Here is a 19,148-nt window from a genome sequence, read left to right as displayed (position 1 = left end):
AATTCTGTCTTTGACTTTCAACAATTTGATTATATGTGTCTTGTGGGGACTTCTTTGGATTCATCCTGTTTGGAATATTTTGGGCTTCTTGAATTTTTTATTTTCTTCTTCAGAATTGGGATGTTTTGGATCATTATTTACCCAAATAAACCCTGCTTCTTTTTTTCTTTTACTTCTGGGTCTTTGGGTGTATATTGATCTACTTAAAGGTGATCTCTAAATCCCTTAGGTTCTCTTTGCCCTCTTCTTTTTTTTGACCATGCTGCTCAGCTTATGGGATCTCAGTTTCCTGACCAGGAATTAAACCCAGGACTTGGAACTGAAAACACTGAGTAATAACCACTGGACAACCAAGGAATTCTCTCTCTAGTCTCACTGATTTTCATTATTTTTCTTTTTGGTCCTTTGACTGGATAACTGTAAATATCTTGTCTTTAAATTCCCTGAACCTTTTTTTTTTCCCTTGCTTGGTTGGGTCTGTGGTTGAATGCTTCTAGAAAATTTTCCATTCAGTTATTGTATTTTTCAGATCCAAAATTCCTGTTTGTTTCTTTTTTATACTAATTTTTTTTCTATTCTCATTTTGTTCATGCATTGTTTTCTGGAGCTCACTGATCATCTTTATGATAGCTATTTTGTATTCCTTGAGGTAATTCATATATCTTTGTTTCCTCAGTATTTGTTTCTGTAGGTTTGTGTTGTTGTTTTTTTATTGAACCATGCTTCCCTGTTTCTTTGTGTGTAGTGTAACTTGGTGTTGTGATCTACACATTTGAAAAAACAGCCACCTCTCTCAGTTTGTACAGACTGATCATGTACAGGGAGAGACTTTCATTAGTCTGCTCAGAATGAGATTTGGTGGGCCTCTCAAACCTTGTATGTGGATATGTATGTGTGTTAGTTGCTCAGTTGTGTCTGACTCTTTATGGTCCCATGGACTGTAGCCCGCCAGTCTCCTCTGTCCATGGAATTCTCCAGGAAAGAATACCAGAGCAGGGAGCATTCCCTTCTCCAGGGGATATTTCTGACCCAGGGATTGAACATGGGTCTGCTGTATTGCAGACAGATTCTTTACCATGTGGGCCACCAGGATAGCCCAGACTTGTGCATATAAACTCCCAGTTAGATGGACTTGCCTGTTTGTAATCTCTTGCTACCTCTGGAGTATATGTATAGTAACTTCAGGTTTTCTAGAGCTACTGCAGGCTTCCCAGGTCTTTTATTCTCAGTAATCCTATTGTTTCTAGAATATGATGCATCCTATTAGTGGTTTGAGTCAGATGAGATAGAAACCAGTCCTTTGAGTAGCCTCCCAAGAAGCCAGAGTATTAGACACATGCTCCACTCTTGTCAGTGCCCTGATGGAGAGATCGTTAAGATGTAACTGATTGTCTGCTCTACCATGGATCCTTTGGGGCAGAAGCAAGCTTCAGTCTACTTAGCACTTTGGTTCTCAGTGTCTGCTAGGCATCTAGAGTGTATGGAGTCCTCTAAGTGCTCTAAGATAGGCAAGACCAAAACGTGTCCCCTGGATGGTACCCCCAAAATCCAGGACATTAGATGTGTGTTCCAATTTCTTTCCTAAGGAGAAGCCAGAAGCTGAGTTTTCTCCCAGTTGCACCACACTGAACTGTAAGGTGGAGGGGGGGGGGGGGAGTTGTGCTAGGATTTTTTCTACCAGTTTTGATGCAGGTGACAGCATGCTCATTTGAAGTTTAGGAACTTCTTAACTGATTTCTGGATTTCTTGCTAAGGGAACTGGTCTGTGCATTGTTGAATTAATATCTCTTTCTGGGGAGGCAGGGTGGGGTTGGAGAATCTTGGGATTTCTATTTTACCATCTTGCTGATGTCACCCAACTTAAGGACATGAACGTTAAAGCCATGAATAACTCAGTAAGATTTTTATAGTTATCTTTATAGAAGTAATAAATAAGGAAACTAATAAATATATAAGGTAATTATAAATAAAACCCCCACAATTCTAAGTGTTTTGAGAAAGTAATGTAGTTTGTGTGATAGAGAGTCACTGTGAAGTGAAAGTTGCTCAGTCGTATCTTACTCTTTGTGCCCCCTTGGACTATATAGTCCATGGAATTCTCCAGGCCAGAATACTGGAGTGGGTAGCCTTTCCCTCACTGCCTTGGCTAATTAAATCAGCAGATCAGGGAACGCAGATATTTTAGCATGGATCGCGAAGGTAATAAATAACTATACAGACATGTGAATAACCAGGGGAAGGCATTCCAGGTAGAGAGAACAAAAGCAAATGCCCAGAGATAGGCAGATTCTTGGCAGACAGGCCATGTAGTTAGAGGGGATAAATGAAGGGGAAATAAATATTTAAAAATGTTAGAGGAATAACAGGAGCTCAGATCCTATTTGTTGTTGTTGTTCAAGTCACTAAATCATGTCTGGCACTTTGATACCCCATGGAATGTAGCTTGCAGCCTCCTTTGTCCTCCCCTATCTCCCCGAGTTTGTCCATTGGGTCAGTGATGCTATCTAACCATCTCATCCTCTGCTGCCTTCTTCTTTTGCCTTCAGTCTTTCCAGCATCAGTGTCTTTTCCAATGAGTTGGCTCTTCACATTAGGTGGCCAAAGTATTGGAGCTTCAACTTCAGCCTCAGTCCTTCCAATAAGTATTCAGGATTGATTTCCTTCAAGATTGACTGGTTTAATCTCATTGTAGTCCAGGGGACTCTCAAGAGTCTTTTAGCACCGCAACTTGAAACCATCAATCTTCAGTACTCAGCATTTTTTATGGACCAACTCTTATATTCATGTATGACTACTACATATAGCTTTGACTATATGTACCTTTGTTGGCAAAGTGATGTCTTCACTTTTTTTTTTTTAGTAAAGATATTTTAATGTAAGACTAATTTTTCTCAGGATATTTTTTAAATTTATTTTTTATTGAAGGATAATTGCTTTACAGAATTTTTTGTTGTTTTCTGTCAAACCTCAGAAATGTCTCCACTTTTTAATATGTTGTATAGGTTTATCATGGCTTTCCTTCCAAGGAGTAAGTGTCTTTTAACTTCATGGCTGCAGTCATCATCTGCTGTGATTTTGGAGCCTAAGAAATGAAAATCTGTCATTGCTTCCACTTTTTCCTGTTTTATTTGCCATGAAGTGATGGGATCAGATGTCATGATCTTAGTTTTTTAATGCTGAGTTTCAAGTCAGCTTTTTCACTCTCCTCTTTCATCAAGAGGCTCTTTAGTTCTTCACTTTCTGCCATTAAAGTGGTATCACCTGTGTATCTGAGATTGTTGATATTTTCCCCTCAATTACAGCTTGTGATTCATAGGGCCTTGTAAATTGGTATATGGCATCCTAGATTTTGCACAGAGTGACTTGCAGGACCATGAACAGACTTAGGACAGAGCAGGGACATGATCTGACATATAGCTTAAAGGGATCACTGTGCTTGCCCTGTGAGGAGTAGAATGTAGTGGATGAAGCTGGAAATCCACTGCAAGAGCCCAGGGGGAGATAGTGGTGGCCTGGATAAGCAGGGAAGAAGCGAATGTGATGAAATTTCACATTGGGATCTTTTGAGGGTAAAACTAGCAGATTTTGATGTGAGGTGTGGGAGAAAGGAGTCAAGAATGATTCATAGGTTTTGGACCTAAAAAACTGGAAAAATAGAGTTGCCAACTGTTGAGATGGGAAAAACTCATATGGAGCTGGTTCAGGAAGGAGCGTAGAAGTTCGACTTGGCATGTAGTTGGTTTAAGTTGCCTTTCAGACATCTATGCAGGGAATGGTCCAGGATGAAGAATACCTCTGGGAGTTATCATCATATTGACAATATTGAAAGCCTTAAGTTTCAATGAAATCACTTAGGAGTGTGTGAATAGATAGAGAACAGAATTGTGGGCTCAAAGGTGAGGGGGATGAGACAGAAGTCAGGAAGATTTGAGGAAGGCTAGACTGTGGTGTTCTGTGAGCCAGACACGTTGCCAGGTGGGAGAGATTAGCTGTGTGCTACTGCAAAGTCTTACTCTCTTTACCATGACCTGTAATATGTGATTAGAACTCTTATCAGCTAATGTTAGTGATTTTATGTGTACTTAGAAACCAGTAAGCACAGCCTTTGCCACAAATAATCCTTGAGCAATCAATAGTATGCTAGACATACAGGCCATGTGTGACATAAAGATACAAGACAAGGCCTGATGAGCATTTGGGGTATGTTATACACAGGTAGACAAAATAAACAAGATATTCACCCAGCTTCAAACTTATGAATGGGACTATTACTTTAAAATAATTCATTTATAAATGTAATTCCTACTTGGAACTTTCAAAGTATTATCACGTATAAATAATACTATAAATAATAGTTATCTCTAAAGCTAGGTACCCAAAGCTATGCTGCTACTGCTGCTGCTGAGTTGCTTTAGTCATGTCCGACTTTGTGTGACCCCATAAACGGCAGCCCACCAGGCTCCCCCGTCCCTGGGATTCTCCAGGCAAGAACACTGGAGTGGGTTGGCATTTCCTTCTCCAATGCATGGAAGTGAAAAGTGAAAGTGAAGTCGCTCAGTCGTGTCCAACTCTTAGCGACCCCATGGACTGTAGCCCAGCAGGCTCCTCCATCCATGGGATTTTCCAGGCAAGAGTACTGGAGTGGGGTGCCATTGCCTTCTCTAACCCAAAGCTATAATACAGCTAAACTGTAACATGGAGACCAGTGACTGATTTTTCTGGTTATTTTATTATTTGTTGACTTACTTTGAAACTCATGATCCATTTAGTCTCTCTATACCTCAGCTTTTGTGGAAAATACACTTGAGACATCTAATTCCTGTAAAATGATACCGATAGTGGTCAGAGGGTTATTTTTATAAGATGATGAAGCATCTCAGGTCTTGCACTGCTGGTTCCCAATAGTTACTTAAGGAGAGATAGCTGTCTGGAACACACACAATAGTTGCACACAGCAGGGGACTAAAAATGAAAAAAGTGAGTAAGTGTTGCTTTACTGTGACTTTTCATTCCTCTCTCTTTCGGCCCAGTTTAAACATAGTCTATCCTGCTCATCCCACTAGTACAAACACATTCTTGTTCTGAAGGAGTTTGAGGGGCAGGAGAAGTGAAGATCACAAAGTATGTTTAGCCCATCTTGGTACCTCTCCAGGCAGTAGACCCAGTCTCCAGCACAGATTGCCCTGGTAATGGTGTCTTCATATTCCAGGCTTCTGAGCATAGGGGACCCTCTAGTCTCATGCTTATCACATGGATTTTAGGGCATCTTCCCTTTCGTAGGTCCCTGGGCTGGGAAGATTTCCCTGAAGAAGGAAATGGCAACTCATTCCAGTATTCTTGCCTGGAAAATCCCATGGACAGAGGAGCCTGGTGGGCTGCAGTCAATGGGGTCACAAAAGAGTCCGACAGAACTTAGCAACTAAACAACAGCGACCCTTTCCTAGGTTGCTGTGCTCTCAGATGGTCTTGGGATTGGTATCCTTGTGTGAATTAAGATCAACAATACTGCATATGTGAGTGACTAACATAAAAAACATGAAGAGAATGCCAGGCTCATTTTCAGTGCAGATGGGTGGTGTGACATTCCTAAGTCAGGCTGAGAGGTGCCCGAGGGAAGAGTTTAATTGCATTTTTGTGCAGTAACTACTGGACAGGTGTCAAAGGGTAGCTCCATCATTCCACTTGGCTTGAAAAAGTGTAAGAAATTCTATCAGGTTCCTATTTTCGACAAAATGGATTTCCACCAATTCACATTTGCTGTAACTGGTGAGTGTATGAGTGTGTAATTGAGAAAGATGGGGGAAATTTTGAGAAAAGCTAAGAAGCTAAGACAGAGTAAGTATGAATCACTACATTTTGGGAAGTTATTCATATATTATTTTTTTTCTGACTTGATTTTAAGAGCCCAGAAATTTTAACATATTAAGCAGTTTTACAAAACTTCCTATTCTCTGCGTAATGTTAGCAAGTCATTGGTAAATTTACTCTGCGATGTGTTAAGAAGTTTTACCTGGATCTTGAAAGCATAGACATTTCTTGTAGGCTTATTAATGGCAATGAGTCAGTTCAATTGAAGTGAGAAATACATAAACTTTGTGCTGCCTGAAACAGAGGGACTGTTTATCAGAATATTAATGGAATGTTTTAGTATTGTGATATTTTGCCTTTAGTACTGTGATATTTTGTGGTGTGAGAATTTTGGTTTACTTTAACACAAACTGGGTTAACTACTTACTTTGTTGGCTCTGCAGGTGTACATAGACCTTAAGATTTTTAATCCTGTTGCGATGTTTTACGTATTCAGGAAGGGCAGGAAAAATTCATTTGTTTTTAAAATATATTATGAAAAAGAGATTGCCTTTCTGTGAAAACCTGAATAGCTTCCCTAACTATTTCCCCTGGGATCGATTTTAGTGTAGGTGTTAAGCACTTTTTGGTTTAAACTGGTATCTATTATGGAAATATATGCTTAAGTGTGATGGAAAATCAAATAAGTGGAAGCCTGTGACACTTTGTGGAAAAGGCCAACAGAATCTCCAAATTTGGGAATTCTATGGATGTGTGTAATTGACGGAATAAAACTGCCTTTGTTCCATCTTGGACTATTTTTTTTTTTTCATCAGTTTAGAACTTCAGGCTTTAAAAACAGAGCATGAATAAATGCTGGTTGGTGGTGTGCCTTGGGCAAGCTGGTGTAAAAATATTGCCTAGTGCTGTCTCCTTGATCTCACTCTTCCACCTACCCAAATCCTATTTTAAGGATAACCTCTTTCAAAAGAACTTCCTAGACAGAGTGTGACGATAACTTGTATTAAGTTCCTATCTTATTCTTCTAGACCTGTCTTTTTGTTAACTAAACAGCCTTTATCTTTTTCTTTTCTGCTTGTTCTTTTGTTTCTTTCTGACTTCTTGCTCTGTCTCCTCTCTCCAAAGTTTCCTTTTCCTCCATTAACCTTCCCCCCTCCCCTCGCCCAATTTATGCTGAGATGAGGTGGAAAGGGACAGATAGACAGAGATTAATATTCTGATAGAATATTAATGGACCATAATATGGAATGTAGGGAAGTTCATGGAAAAATGCACAGCTGGGGAAATGCAGGGTTGTCTGCATGCTTGTACATGTATTTTTTCTGGCTCTTTCAGAGTTACAAGGACTCAGATCTTGGCCATGTTTTATTGTTTCTACATCACAGTGTTATTTCATGCAAGATTAAAAGAATAACAGAATTTCAGTATTTCCAGCTTGATCTTTGTCTGATGTATAAATCATCTCTATAATCATCTTTCAAATGATCGCCTGAACTTGGATTCTGTTATACAAATTCATTTAATGATAGAAGAGTAGTATGTAGCTACTCAGTGAGATTTTGATGATTTCAAAATGCCTTGGAACATGCTTATACTAGATGAAAACTTGAAAGCACATTGATTATGACAACTATTAAAACCAAACATTGAATATATGCATGTTGTAAAAAAAAACATTTTCAGGGACAGTGAGTGAACATTTTAATTCTTATTTTTCCAAATGTTCAATATTGTATATACACACGTATGTATATGTATAACTTGTATGATTTAAAAACAGCTTCCAGAGTGGATAAAACAGGGAAGGTGACCCTCATACCCTGTAATGTGCTTCTTGCTTCTGGCCCTGTTGATAACATCCACCTCCAGCTTTCTGCTGTTTCCTACTTTGAACTTTAAGCTTTTGTTTCTACTAATAGGAAATAAATTTACACTTACAAAAGAACGAGAAAAAAGCTGTACACTTCATTAGTCTGTATAAAAATAGCTTTGACATGCAATGGCATAATCCTTAAATAGAAAGAAAGTCTTGGGAAGGTAAGCAAGATGTTTACTTTTAGAGGTGCTTTCTAAAATCTGGTATGTGGAAATTGCTTTCTGTAGGTAATACTCTCCTTTCTAAGCATTAAGAATTAAGCTTTTTGTGTTTTTTACACAAAGGACTCTTCTTTACAAGAAGTTTCTAATTAATGTGTGGTTAAACTTTAGGTCATGCATTGTGTGGAAACACATTCTAAGGGCTTTGAAAGCCTTTTTAAGATAATAGGAAATGTGTTTTGACTCAAATTGTGTCCAACAAAGACAAGAGATTAAAAACATTACTGCATATTACCTTTCTGACTTAAAAGATATACCTTGAAAACTTCCTCCTTTACCAGACTCTAAATATAGAATTATATAATCACCTGTGTTCTGTATGAAATATGCAAATGTTCTACTCCATCTTTTTTTCTGCATATAAAATCAGAAATATATCTTAAAAAAATAAAGAAAATAAAAAGATTGATGTTAGATTTAGAAATCTGACCTTTGCCAATACTTAAAACAGTTCATTTAATTGAGATATATAATTTTGGGATGTATCTTTCTTTTTGGAATTTATGTAGGTGCCTCTAATTTTCCTAGACAGGAAAAAAAAGAAAAAAATGTCATCTTTATGTAACTATAGAATTTTTCTTATCTTGACTGATTATCGTTAGGAAATAAGTTACATAATGTGTTTCAGGTTCATTTATCAAACCGGAGGTTAGAATGTTCAGTAGTATGAAATATTTGATCAAAAGATGAATATATACATTTACTGATAGCAAATGTTATCATCTTAAATAGTAGATAATATCACCTGATTTCTGAGATGTGTGCAAAAGTTGGACATAACATGAATTTCCGATAAGGATGCAATGGTTGGTCCATATTTTCTCAGAATAGCATTCTCAACCATATAGAATTCTTCTTAAGCTAACACATACATATCCTTCACAGTAGGACTGTACACAAGACCATACTAGATTAATTTGCTGTTAAAAGTTTCCTGCTTATTAGAGTTAGCTTTAATTCTGCAGTATGATGGCTCAGTGGGTAAAAAATCTACCTCCAGTGCAGGAGACTCAGGAGACATGAGTTTGATCCCTGGGTCAGGATGATCCTCTGGAGAAGGAAATGACAACCCACTCCAGTATCCTTGCCTGGGAAATCCCATGGACAGAGGAGTCTGGGGAGCTACAGTCCAAAGAGTGGCAAAGAGTTGGACGTGACTTAGCAACTAAACACTCAACACAAGTGTTAAGCTCAATGAAATTTATCATGTTATAAACTCTTAGTGAAAATATATATACCATTCTGTTGCATGCTATTATGAAATTGTCATTTGATAGATCAAAAAGTGCTTGGATATTGGCCATTTGGCGTAGTTCAGTCAGTATCGTCATTAGCTGAGAGCTACTGCTGGAATGTTTTTGTGGAGCTGTGTGCTGATACTGTATGGTTTTCAGAAAGTTGTTTGATTCCTTGTTGGGTTGTCAACTATCTCAACTGACATTCTGACAGAAATATCTCATGCAGGGAAGCCTGTGGCACTGTTTAACTTTCCAGAAGACCAAGAAAGAACCCAAGTCGAAGAAGATGAGTTTGGTTTCTGGGGATTTTTCCAGTGGTACAAAGGATATCATGGGTTGCCTTTGTATGTAAACTTGCAATGAAACCCTAGAACGTTACTTCTTGGCTGAACCTGATTTCGTTTGTAGAATGGCCTGGGAAGCAGCCCCAGTGATTAAGACTACAACCTATCACTGACATTAGAATAGAAGCTTCTTATGCAACAGTTGCCTATAAATAACATTTAAGACAGATGTGTATGGCTAATAAAGATTTTCCAAAAAGCACCTAGGAAATGGATAAACAAATGTTATTATTCATTGATTAAAAAATGCCGATTGAGGTTACCTAGGATCTCCCAGTGTTGCATCTGAATGCTGAGTCTATAAGAGTAAAGGCCATTTTGAGATACTCTCTGGTTCTATCTGGGGCTTCTCTGATAGCTCAGTTGGTAAAGAATCCACCTGTAATGCAGGAGACCCCAGTTTAATTCCTGGGTCAGGGAGATCCTCTGGAGTAGGGATAGGCTACCCACTCCAGTATTCTTGGGCTTCCCTTGTGGCTTAGCTGGTAAAGAATCTGCCTGCAATGTGGGAGATTTGATACCTGGGTTTGATCCCTGGGTTGGGAAGATCCCCTGCAGAAGGGAAAGGCTGTCCACTCCAGTATTCTTGCTGGAGAACTCTATGGACTCTATAGTCCATGGGGTGGCAAAGAATCGGACACGACTGAGTGACTTTCACTTTCACTTTCTGGTTCCAAAGCAGCTCACATCATCTGATATTAGGTAATCATGGTATATTGGTACATACATAGCCAGAAGGTTAAGGATAAGCGTAAGGATCCTGTAGCCTTTGGCAAAAGTTCTCAAGCATTGCTGCATATTATTGATGGATGTTGATTGTTTTTTGTAGTGTAACAATAAATAGCAATGATACCTACATAATATCTTCCCACAAAGTCATTTGGCAATGAGAACATAATTATTTTGCTTTCCTCATTATGCATCTTCAAGTCTTTCAAAATAGTCTTGTTTACATGGTTGAAGTGGTCAGACCTGTGTGAAACGGTCAGATGTGTGATTTGACTTCTTTCCTAAAGAAGAGCCTCCTCAGGATGAAATTAGTTCCCCCACAAGGATATAATGACCAAAAAGGTATAAAATTGTGTCTTACAGAAATTTGGCAAGAGAATATTTGTTCCTCTTTGTGGAACTTTGTAATTATACAGATGTCAATATAACTCTAGTTGGACTAAGCTATTATATCAGTTTAGTAGAAATAATGTCCTTTTTCAGAGGAGAAAATGTGAGGTCAGTCTTAAATATCCAGTTAAAAGAAGCTGTCACTGAACCAGTTACCTGTACATCATTGTGCCTTTGCGCTCGGTTGCTTCAGTCACATCTGACTCTTTGTAACTCTATAGACTGCAGCCTGTCAGGCTCCTCTGTTTGTGGAATTTTCCAGGCAAGAATACTGGAGTGGGTTCCCATGCCCTCCTCTAGGGGATCTTCCCAACCTAGGGGTTGAATCTGCATCTCCTGCACTGCAAACAGATTCTTTACTGGTGAGGCACTGGGGAAGCCCTGTACATCACTGTAGCCCAATTAGATGCCAGTGCCTTGTACCTGCAGTCTGAAGTTCTTGTATCACTTCAAATTTTCAGATTACTAGCATGACCCTACTTTTAGGATTATAGGTGTAATAGCATATTTTAGTGACATCTTGATTATAATATTAACAGGAGAGGAATCTGTAGTAGGCTTTCAGGACAATCTGTATTGTTCTGGTAAACATGAACATCTGAGCATCTGAGCAAAGGAGGGAAAAACGTGAAATCAGAAATTGTATTTTAAGATTCACAATATAACCTACTCTGAAAACAATGTGTTCTTCAGGCCTTCCCTGGGGTTGCTTACTTTCTAATAAGCTATTCCTTAAAGCTAGTCAAGTACTTTAATACACATGTGAAAATTATTCCTAGGCATTGGACCCCCAGGAACATTTTCATGTTTGTCATTGATTGCCTTGAGTTCCAAGCCTATACTAGTCTCTTACAAATAAGTGTGTCTTAGCATGGTTTGGTGTTAAAGCTCAATACAGTTCCAAAATGCCAATGACATTGAGACATAAACAGTACAAGTCAAAAATGCACAAATTCCCATTAGAACTCAGTGAACTTTGATTCTAAAGCCACCATTGTCAAAGAAACCAAGATTTTTTAAATAATTATTTTTAAGAGCAATTACCTTTATCAACTCTAGAAGTATAAGCCTCTCAGAGCTCTGTTTCTTAAGTTTAAGCTCCTATTCTTGAATAGAATCATGTATGCAACTGCCTTTCCTTTCCTTTTTTTTCACTATGCATATATATTTACTTTGTTAGATTTGTACAATTTTTTTTGTAACTTTGTGGGTATATCTATATCTATATATATTTAAAGCAACTGCCTTTCCTTAATGCACGTTCTATGATTGTAGATGAGCTGAAAAGCAAAATTGAGTATGAATCCATTGAAAATTATTTTATACTATTTCTGTTGTAGGTTTTATGTTTGGAAGTCCTCTATTAACCAATACTTCAGGTAATATGTTAGGATTAAATGCAGAGGATCCTACATTTCCTTTACCCTAACCTAAAAAATACTGCTTATTCATAAATTGTCAATATGTTTGTTCACAAGAGTTGTCTTTAGTGGAAAAGTGAGTCTTTATTGTATATGAGGTGGTTGTTGCTTTAATCACATAATATGGCACATACAGGAACACTTCTTAGGAAGGCACTTGTTAAGTGCTCTGATGGCCCAAGCCGACATGGAAATTACAGAGTCTCTTAGGTCTGTGTCAGTGCCCTTGCCAAGGGCATCTGATATCCTTTGGATGTTGACCAAGGGACCTTGTACAAATAGAGAAAATGAATTTATAAGAATATTTCAGAGAAAGGACCTCATGGTAGACTCATTCTCACAGTGATTTGACATGTTTCTGGTTCTATCTAAAGCCTCTGTTGCAATAATCACAGCTCTGATAACTGTTTACAACCCACACGTTGCCAGACATTACTGTCTCTAAATCTACATGTGCTTCTTTTGGATTTAAATAATTTGTGGAACTTATCCAATTGTCTGGGTAATGCTGCGAACCTTGTCATCGACAAGCAAAAGAATGAACTAAAATGATGATGCTGCCTATGGATGTTATATTGTCAGTTGTTGGAGGACTTAGCTGGCTTCTAGGGAATAAAATAATTAATTTTACTTAATTAAATGGAATCAACAAACATGTCTTATCTTTTCTCAATTATATCACCCGTGTTTTTACTTCTCTGTTGTCTCCCCATTGCCTAGCACCATAAACAATTGGTAAATATTTTTGAATAAATGAATATGTTGAAGATATACTTTTTAATTAAAGTACAGTTAACATATAATATTCATTTCAGTTGTAAATCAAGTGATTCAACATCTAAATATATTACAGAATAATCATCCTAGTTCTATACAAAATTATTAAAGTATTACTGACTATATTCCTTTTGCTATATATTACATCCTTGTGACATTTAAATATATTACAGAATAATCATCCTAGTAACCTCCTGTTCTATACAAAATTATTAAAGTATTACTGACTATATTCCTTTTGCTATATATTACATCCTTGTGACATTTATTTAATAAGGAAGTTTTTGTTATATATTACACCCTGGTGACATTTATTTTATAAGGAAGTTTGTACTCTTAGGCCCCTTCATTTATTTCACTCCGCTCCCTGCCCTTCCCCCTCTAACAATCACTAGTTTGTCCTTTGTATCTATGCTTTTATGTTTCCCTTTATTTTTTAGATTTCATATATAAGTGAAATCATATGGTATTTTTCTTTCTTTCTGACTAATTTCACTTAGCATAATACCGTCTAGGTCCATTCATGGCGAGATTTCACTCTTTTTATGGCTGAGTAATATTGCATTGTACATGTATCCATTTGTCTATTGGTGGGCCCTTAGGTTGCTTCCATATCTTATATCTTGACTATTGTAAATAATGTTGAATTGAACACAGAAATCCATGTATCTTTTTGAATTAGTGTTTTTCATGTTTTTTGAATAAATACCAAGAAGTAGAACTGCTGGATTCTATGGTAGTTCTGTTTTTAATTTTTTGAGGAATTGCCATATTGTTTTCCAGATTGGATGCAGCAGCATATATTAGAGTGTGACTGTTTTATATTAAGCCTGGCATTTCAGAGATTTATAAAATCCTAAAACAATGCCTGTCTTCTCACTAAATCTTTGTTTTGGAAAACATAATTCTTTTTCATAAAAATGTGTTAACATTTATTGTTATTTTTATGTGAATTAATCAAAACATTTGAAAGTTAGAAATCCAACCAAAAATGCAAGTATCAATAGCTGTAACTCACATTCCGATGTTCCTGGATGTCTGCAATAGTTTTTGAGACTGTAAACTGTTTTGGAGATAAAAAGTCTGAGAGTTGCTGGCTCAGAGAAGGGAAATATATATTTGTGTCTGTGTGTGTGCTCAGTCACTCAGGTTGTCCCACTCTTTGAGGCCCTATGACAGTAGCCCGCCAGGCCCCTCTGTCCCTGGGATTCCCCAGGCAAGAATACTGGAGTGGGTGGCCATGTCCTTCTCCGGGGATCTTCCCGACAAAGGGATTGAACCCATGTATCTTGCATTGGGAGGCAGTTTCTTTACCACTGAACCACCTGGGACGCCCATATTTGTGTGTACAATAGCAATAACCAATTGTAATTTAAAATATAAAAAAGTAAAATATCTAAAAATAGCCTTACAGGTCTATGTGAAGTATAATAAAAAATGCTCTATTTCAGAATATTAAAGAAGATTCAGTAATTGAAGATTCACAGCATGTTATTTGATGGGAAGTTTCACTGTCATAGTGGTATTCATTTTCCTTACTTAACTTATAGATTAGACATATATCTAAACAGCAAAAATATTTTAAACCAGTGAAAATGAAAATTTCTATAAAATTTAACTAAATAATTCTGAAGTTTATGTGTGAATAATAGGTTAGTAGCTGCAAAAAATATTTTTCAGTATTTTTAAGGACACCTGTTAATCTGACATTATATTTATAGTAGAGAGTCAGATAAACAAAATCAGTGATCTCAAAACTAGCTTCATTGTGTGCTATGCATATATGTGTACATATATATATTCATTAGTATATGTTAAAGGAAACAGGCAATGGCAACCCACTCCAGTACTCTCGCCTGGAAAATCCCATGGACGGAGGAGCCTGGTAGGCTGCAGTCCATGGGGTTGCGAAGAGTCGGACATGACTGGGCGACTTCACTTTCACTTTTTACTTTCATGCATTGGAGAAGGCAATGGCAACCCACTCCAGTGTTGTTGCCTGGAGAGTCCCAGGGATGGGGGAGCCTGGTCGGCTGCCATCTATGGGGTTGCACAGAGTCGGACACGACTGAAGCGACTTAGCAGCAGCAGCAAAGGAAACATTAGCACTCAACTTTGCTCACAATAAAGGACATATAAATGTAAACAATTCCTATTAGTTTGGTTAAGATAGATTATTAATATTAGAGGTAAATTGCATTTGTAAATTGCATTTGTAAATTACTGTGGGGGCAATTATAAATTGTAACTGCCTTCTTGGATAGCTACTTGCTATTATATATCAAGTGCTTTAAAATATTCATAATCTTCAATGTGGCAAATTTATTTCTAGTAATCTCTTCCACAAAAAATATTCAGAAATGAAAAAATATTTATACACAAATATGTTCATAACAGCAGTTTTTATAAGACAAATTTTAGAACAGCATGTATGTCTACATATATGGCAGTGATTAAGTAAATGTGGTAATTGTGAGGAAAACCACATGTAGAATAATATTAAATAAAATAGAGAATACATTTCATATAGTGCATAAGTCTGGCTATGTAAAATGTATAACAGAATGCCTGGAGTAGACACCTTAATACATTAACTGTAGTTGTCTCTCAATTCTGGAATTGTGAATAATTTGTATTATCTTCTTTATTCCTTTCTGTATTTTCCTAAACTTTTTAAACAATGAATATATACTGTTGTTAAAGTAAATAAAAGCTTGCAATTCAATTAACTATTGAAGTTTCAACCTGTAGATTAAGACAAGTCAGACAAATGAAATTTTATATTGCATTTCAGCTCGAGATTACCTGCTCTTTTACATTTGACAGTAAGTTCTTTGGGTAGTACGTCCGCTTTCCCAGTGTAGCTTTTGTCCATTTGCAAATAAACTGTATGACTTAGTCACTTTACCTGTCTAGGTCTTTAATTTCCTTGCCTATCACATGAAGTTCCTTCCAATTTTAAAATCTGGAATTGCGTGATAAATATTTAAAAACTATATTTCCAACAGAAACGCCTTTTGCCACAGTCTATATGTATCTCTCTCACTATACATTTTCTCCTTATTCTCTTCTGTGTTTGTGTTTCTGGAGCTCCGTCTTCCCTCCCTAATATCTGGTGATTGGGAAAGTGAAAGTGAAAGTGAAAGTGAAGTCGCTCAGTCCTGTCCGACTCTTTGCGACCCCATGGACTGTAGCCTACCAGGCTCCTCTGGCCATGGGATTTTCCAGGCAATAGTCCTGGAGTGGACTGCCATTTCCTTCTGATTGAGAAGGGATTATAATATCATCTTTCTGTCTCCCAGTATTACTACTCAAGGCAGCATCTAGATTCTAGTGTTCTTGTATGAATATTGTTGACTGTCATTTACAAGTCATCGGTGATGTACACTGTCATAGAATTTATAAAAATCTGTAGAGATTCTATGAATCTTGATATCAGTGGATCGATTTAAGCTTGATGGTGAAGGGCAATTGCCTGTTCCTTGTCATCTTAGCCTGTATTGTTGGACCTTACTGATTTTATCATGAGTTTGAGCAAACTCCGGGAGATGGTGAAGGACAGGGAAGCCTGGCACACTGTAGTCCCTGAGGTCGCAGTGTTGGACACAACTTAGCGATTGAACAACAACAACTGATTTTATACTCTATACTGTTGTACACAATCCAGGATTGGATACTTATATTTACCATTCAAAATGACTAGCATTTTGGAAAAACTTGGTTTTTTTTTTGATGAAACTATTATATACTACTTAAATTGTAGTTGGCAATCTGATGTTTTTAACTCAGTGGTACTTATTAAAATTATTGCTATATTTAGTTGTTAATTCAAATAAATTGCTAACAGTACTGGATGATATTATGAATACATATCATAATAGTATATGGTAAACTTTATGCAGATCCATTCTTATGATATCAAATATACTTTTCTTATAATTTAATGTATTAAATTCTTTAGTGTAAAGTTTTAATCTATAGTGTATACTTTAAATGGAAGAGTAGACCTTAGAATTGATGCTTTTTGACTAATTGGTTATCTGGGGGGGGAATATATGCTGTTTGATGCCTCCATGTGATTCATGTGTACTGATAAATTTCTTTTTAAACTTGCAGCAAATAGTGGCAGCAATAAATGCAGGGATTATACCTTTAGGAAACACCTCCAATCAAATCAGTCACTGGGATTTGGGAAGTTCCTTCTTCTTTGCTGGCACTGTTATTACAACCATAGGTAGGAGACAACTTATTTTGTTGTTTAATTTTGGTACAGCTTGTGAGTTAAAATTCATTTGTTTGAATTTTTTTACGGTTGGTCAAAATGGTCTTCTCAAGGTAGAAAACTTGAGTCTAGTAAATTGATTTTGAAAAGAGAGTTTAAAAGTTTGAACAAAGGAATGATGAAAATGAATTACTGATTCAGAATACCGAGTTGTTTAAAATCCACCCAAAACTCAGGAGCAGTTCAGTTGAGTCCTTTGACTAATGGACAAGAACATCAAAAAATGGCTTGAAATGATGGTCTTGGTAGAGGGGACAAGTAGTTTAAAAATTTCCTGCATCTTTGATTCTTTAGTACAGAAAGAAATGATTTGAGTACAGTTTTGACCTTCATTTCATGAAGTTCTTATTGGATATCACTTTCTTCAACTTATAAAATTTAATTCTACATTTTAGCAGATTGTTCTATTCTTATGTGGTTGTCTATTATGATTGCTTCAGACCTTTTTATGCATTATGTTTTTCCAGGAACTCAAATCTGTAAAAAATTAACAGTGAAACATGAGGATTACAGAAAGAATGAAACTTTAAGCCTTTTATCTTTTCATCACGCTGAATGTCATAGTGTTTGAAAGTGGAACATGGTCTCTTTTTGGGGACTGACTGCATCCACTCAGCACGCCCTAGGCAGCAGAATGGGTACATGTAGGCAACGTCTCTTCTGTTATTCTTCAGTGCCCAAGAAATATTCCGAGGATATAAACGCAGACCCCATAGTGAAAGCTATGCTTGCCATGCTGTGAGAATTGGGAGGGGTTACAGTTATCTTATTTCATGGAAGGAGGTAGGTTTAAAGAATAATTTTCAACAAAGGGAAGAAAATGGACCCATCACAGTTATGTAGAAAATATATGTGCAAAAGGAATTCTCTTGCACATATGCTTGTGATGAGATTTCCTCTCATGAGCCTGACCTCTGATTTGGGCACATGAATTCATTTTCTAAAGGCTTTAATTTTATTGTTTGTCATTAGTAGATTATGAAGTGCCTACAGTTTTCAAATGAGCACTTCTATCAAAGTCCTGAATAAGAGAACATGGACAGTTTATGGATGAACTCTTGCTTAAATTTTCCTTTGAGAAGAATTTGTCGTGTCCTGTCATTATGTCGATCCACTGTAATGCCTTTTTGTGCTGAATCACTTGCCAGTGAAATAAATCCCTTAGCATGTTGATGTTTGCCTTCGTTCAGAGGTCAAAGAACTGTGTTTACTCTTACATTTCCATCAGCTAGGTCAAAAGTTGTGTGGCTGTGAAAATCTGGAAGAATGGCAACCTTGATTTCTAACCATAATAATAGGTTAACCGTGGAGCTTAGAAGGCTTGGCCATTTCTACTTGGAAATAACTGTTTATTGGGTAAACTACTTAGAGTCTGGAAGGAAAAAAAAGCTCACAGACAGAGTGAGAATGGTTTGTTTCTGCCCAGTGAAAACTCAAAAAGTCCACATTATAGCTCATTGTGACCACCTCTAAATTATTCTCCAAGAGACTTAGTCATTATACAGACTTACTGTTGCGTCCTATGTTTATAAACAGTCTCATTTTTTGAATCCCAAATTCAGTAAGTTTTGCAGACATATACTTCAACACATGAAAAAAAATAAACCATTATTACCAGCCTTCCCCCAAATTATAGCCATTAAGCACAGTAGCTGATTATTTAGGTTGTTTAGGTAGCTCCCTGACAGCCCACATCTCTTACTGTTCTACCTCCGGCTTTAATCTTAGGTTGATTAAGTCATTCTAGGCCACTGACATTTACTCCATGGTCTTCTACTCTAAGGTCAAGGCAGTCTCCTCTAACCTTAGACTAGTTTTATGTCTAGGGCAAGGTAAATGTTTGGCCTTTTTCGTAAGTCTCCATTTGACATCCAAGTCATTATTTAATAAAATTCAGTGTAATTATTAATATTGCTAATGATAATAATTGTCTGACCTTTGAATTGGTTTTTAGAAATTGAGGAAATTGTAACCTCTAGCACTAAGCTGCATTGCATTAGTTGTTTAAACAATAAACTTGAGACAGTCTGGGAGAATCCGTTTCAGTGGCTTCTTGTAGGGT

At 37.0% G+C, this 19,148-nt stretch overlaps 1 protein-coding gene across 3 annotated transcripts in view; it reads left to right on the top strand.

The window, feature by feature from the left end:
- The window catches only part of KCNK2 (potassium two pore domain channel subfamily K member 2), a 233,126-nt gene that overhangs the window by 123,497 nt on the left and 90,481 nt on the right, over nucleotides 1-19,148 (top strand). For all 3 annotated transcript variants that reach the window (XM_069544947.1, XM_069544948.1, XM_069544946.1), the window contains exon 3: nucleotides 16,921-17,038. In XM_069544947.1, coding sequence (XP_069401048.1) covers nucleotides 16,921-17,038 — 118 coding nt within the window. The remainder of the gene's footprint in view (nucleotides 1-16,920; nucleotides 17,039-19,148) is intronic.

The sequence above is a fragment of the Ovis canadensis genome, chromosome 12 (assembly GCF_042477335.2).
Source record: "Ovis canadensis isolate MfBH-ARS-UI-01 breed Bighorn chromosome 12, ARS-UI_OviCan_v2, whole genome shotgun sequence".
Lineage (NCBI taxonomy): Eukaryota > Metazoa > Chordata > Mammalia > Artiodactyla > Bovidae > Ovis > Ovis canadensis.
The sequence above is the reverse complement of the archived record's forward strand: the minus strand, read 5'-3'. Positions and strand labels throughout refer to the sequence as shown.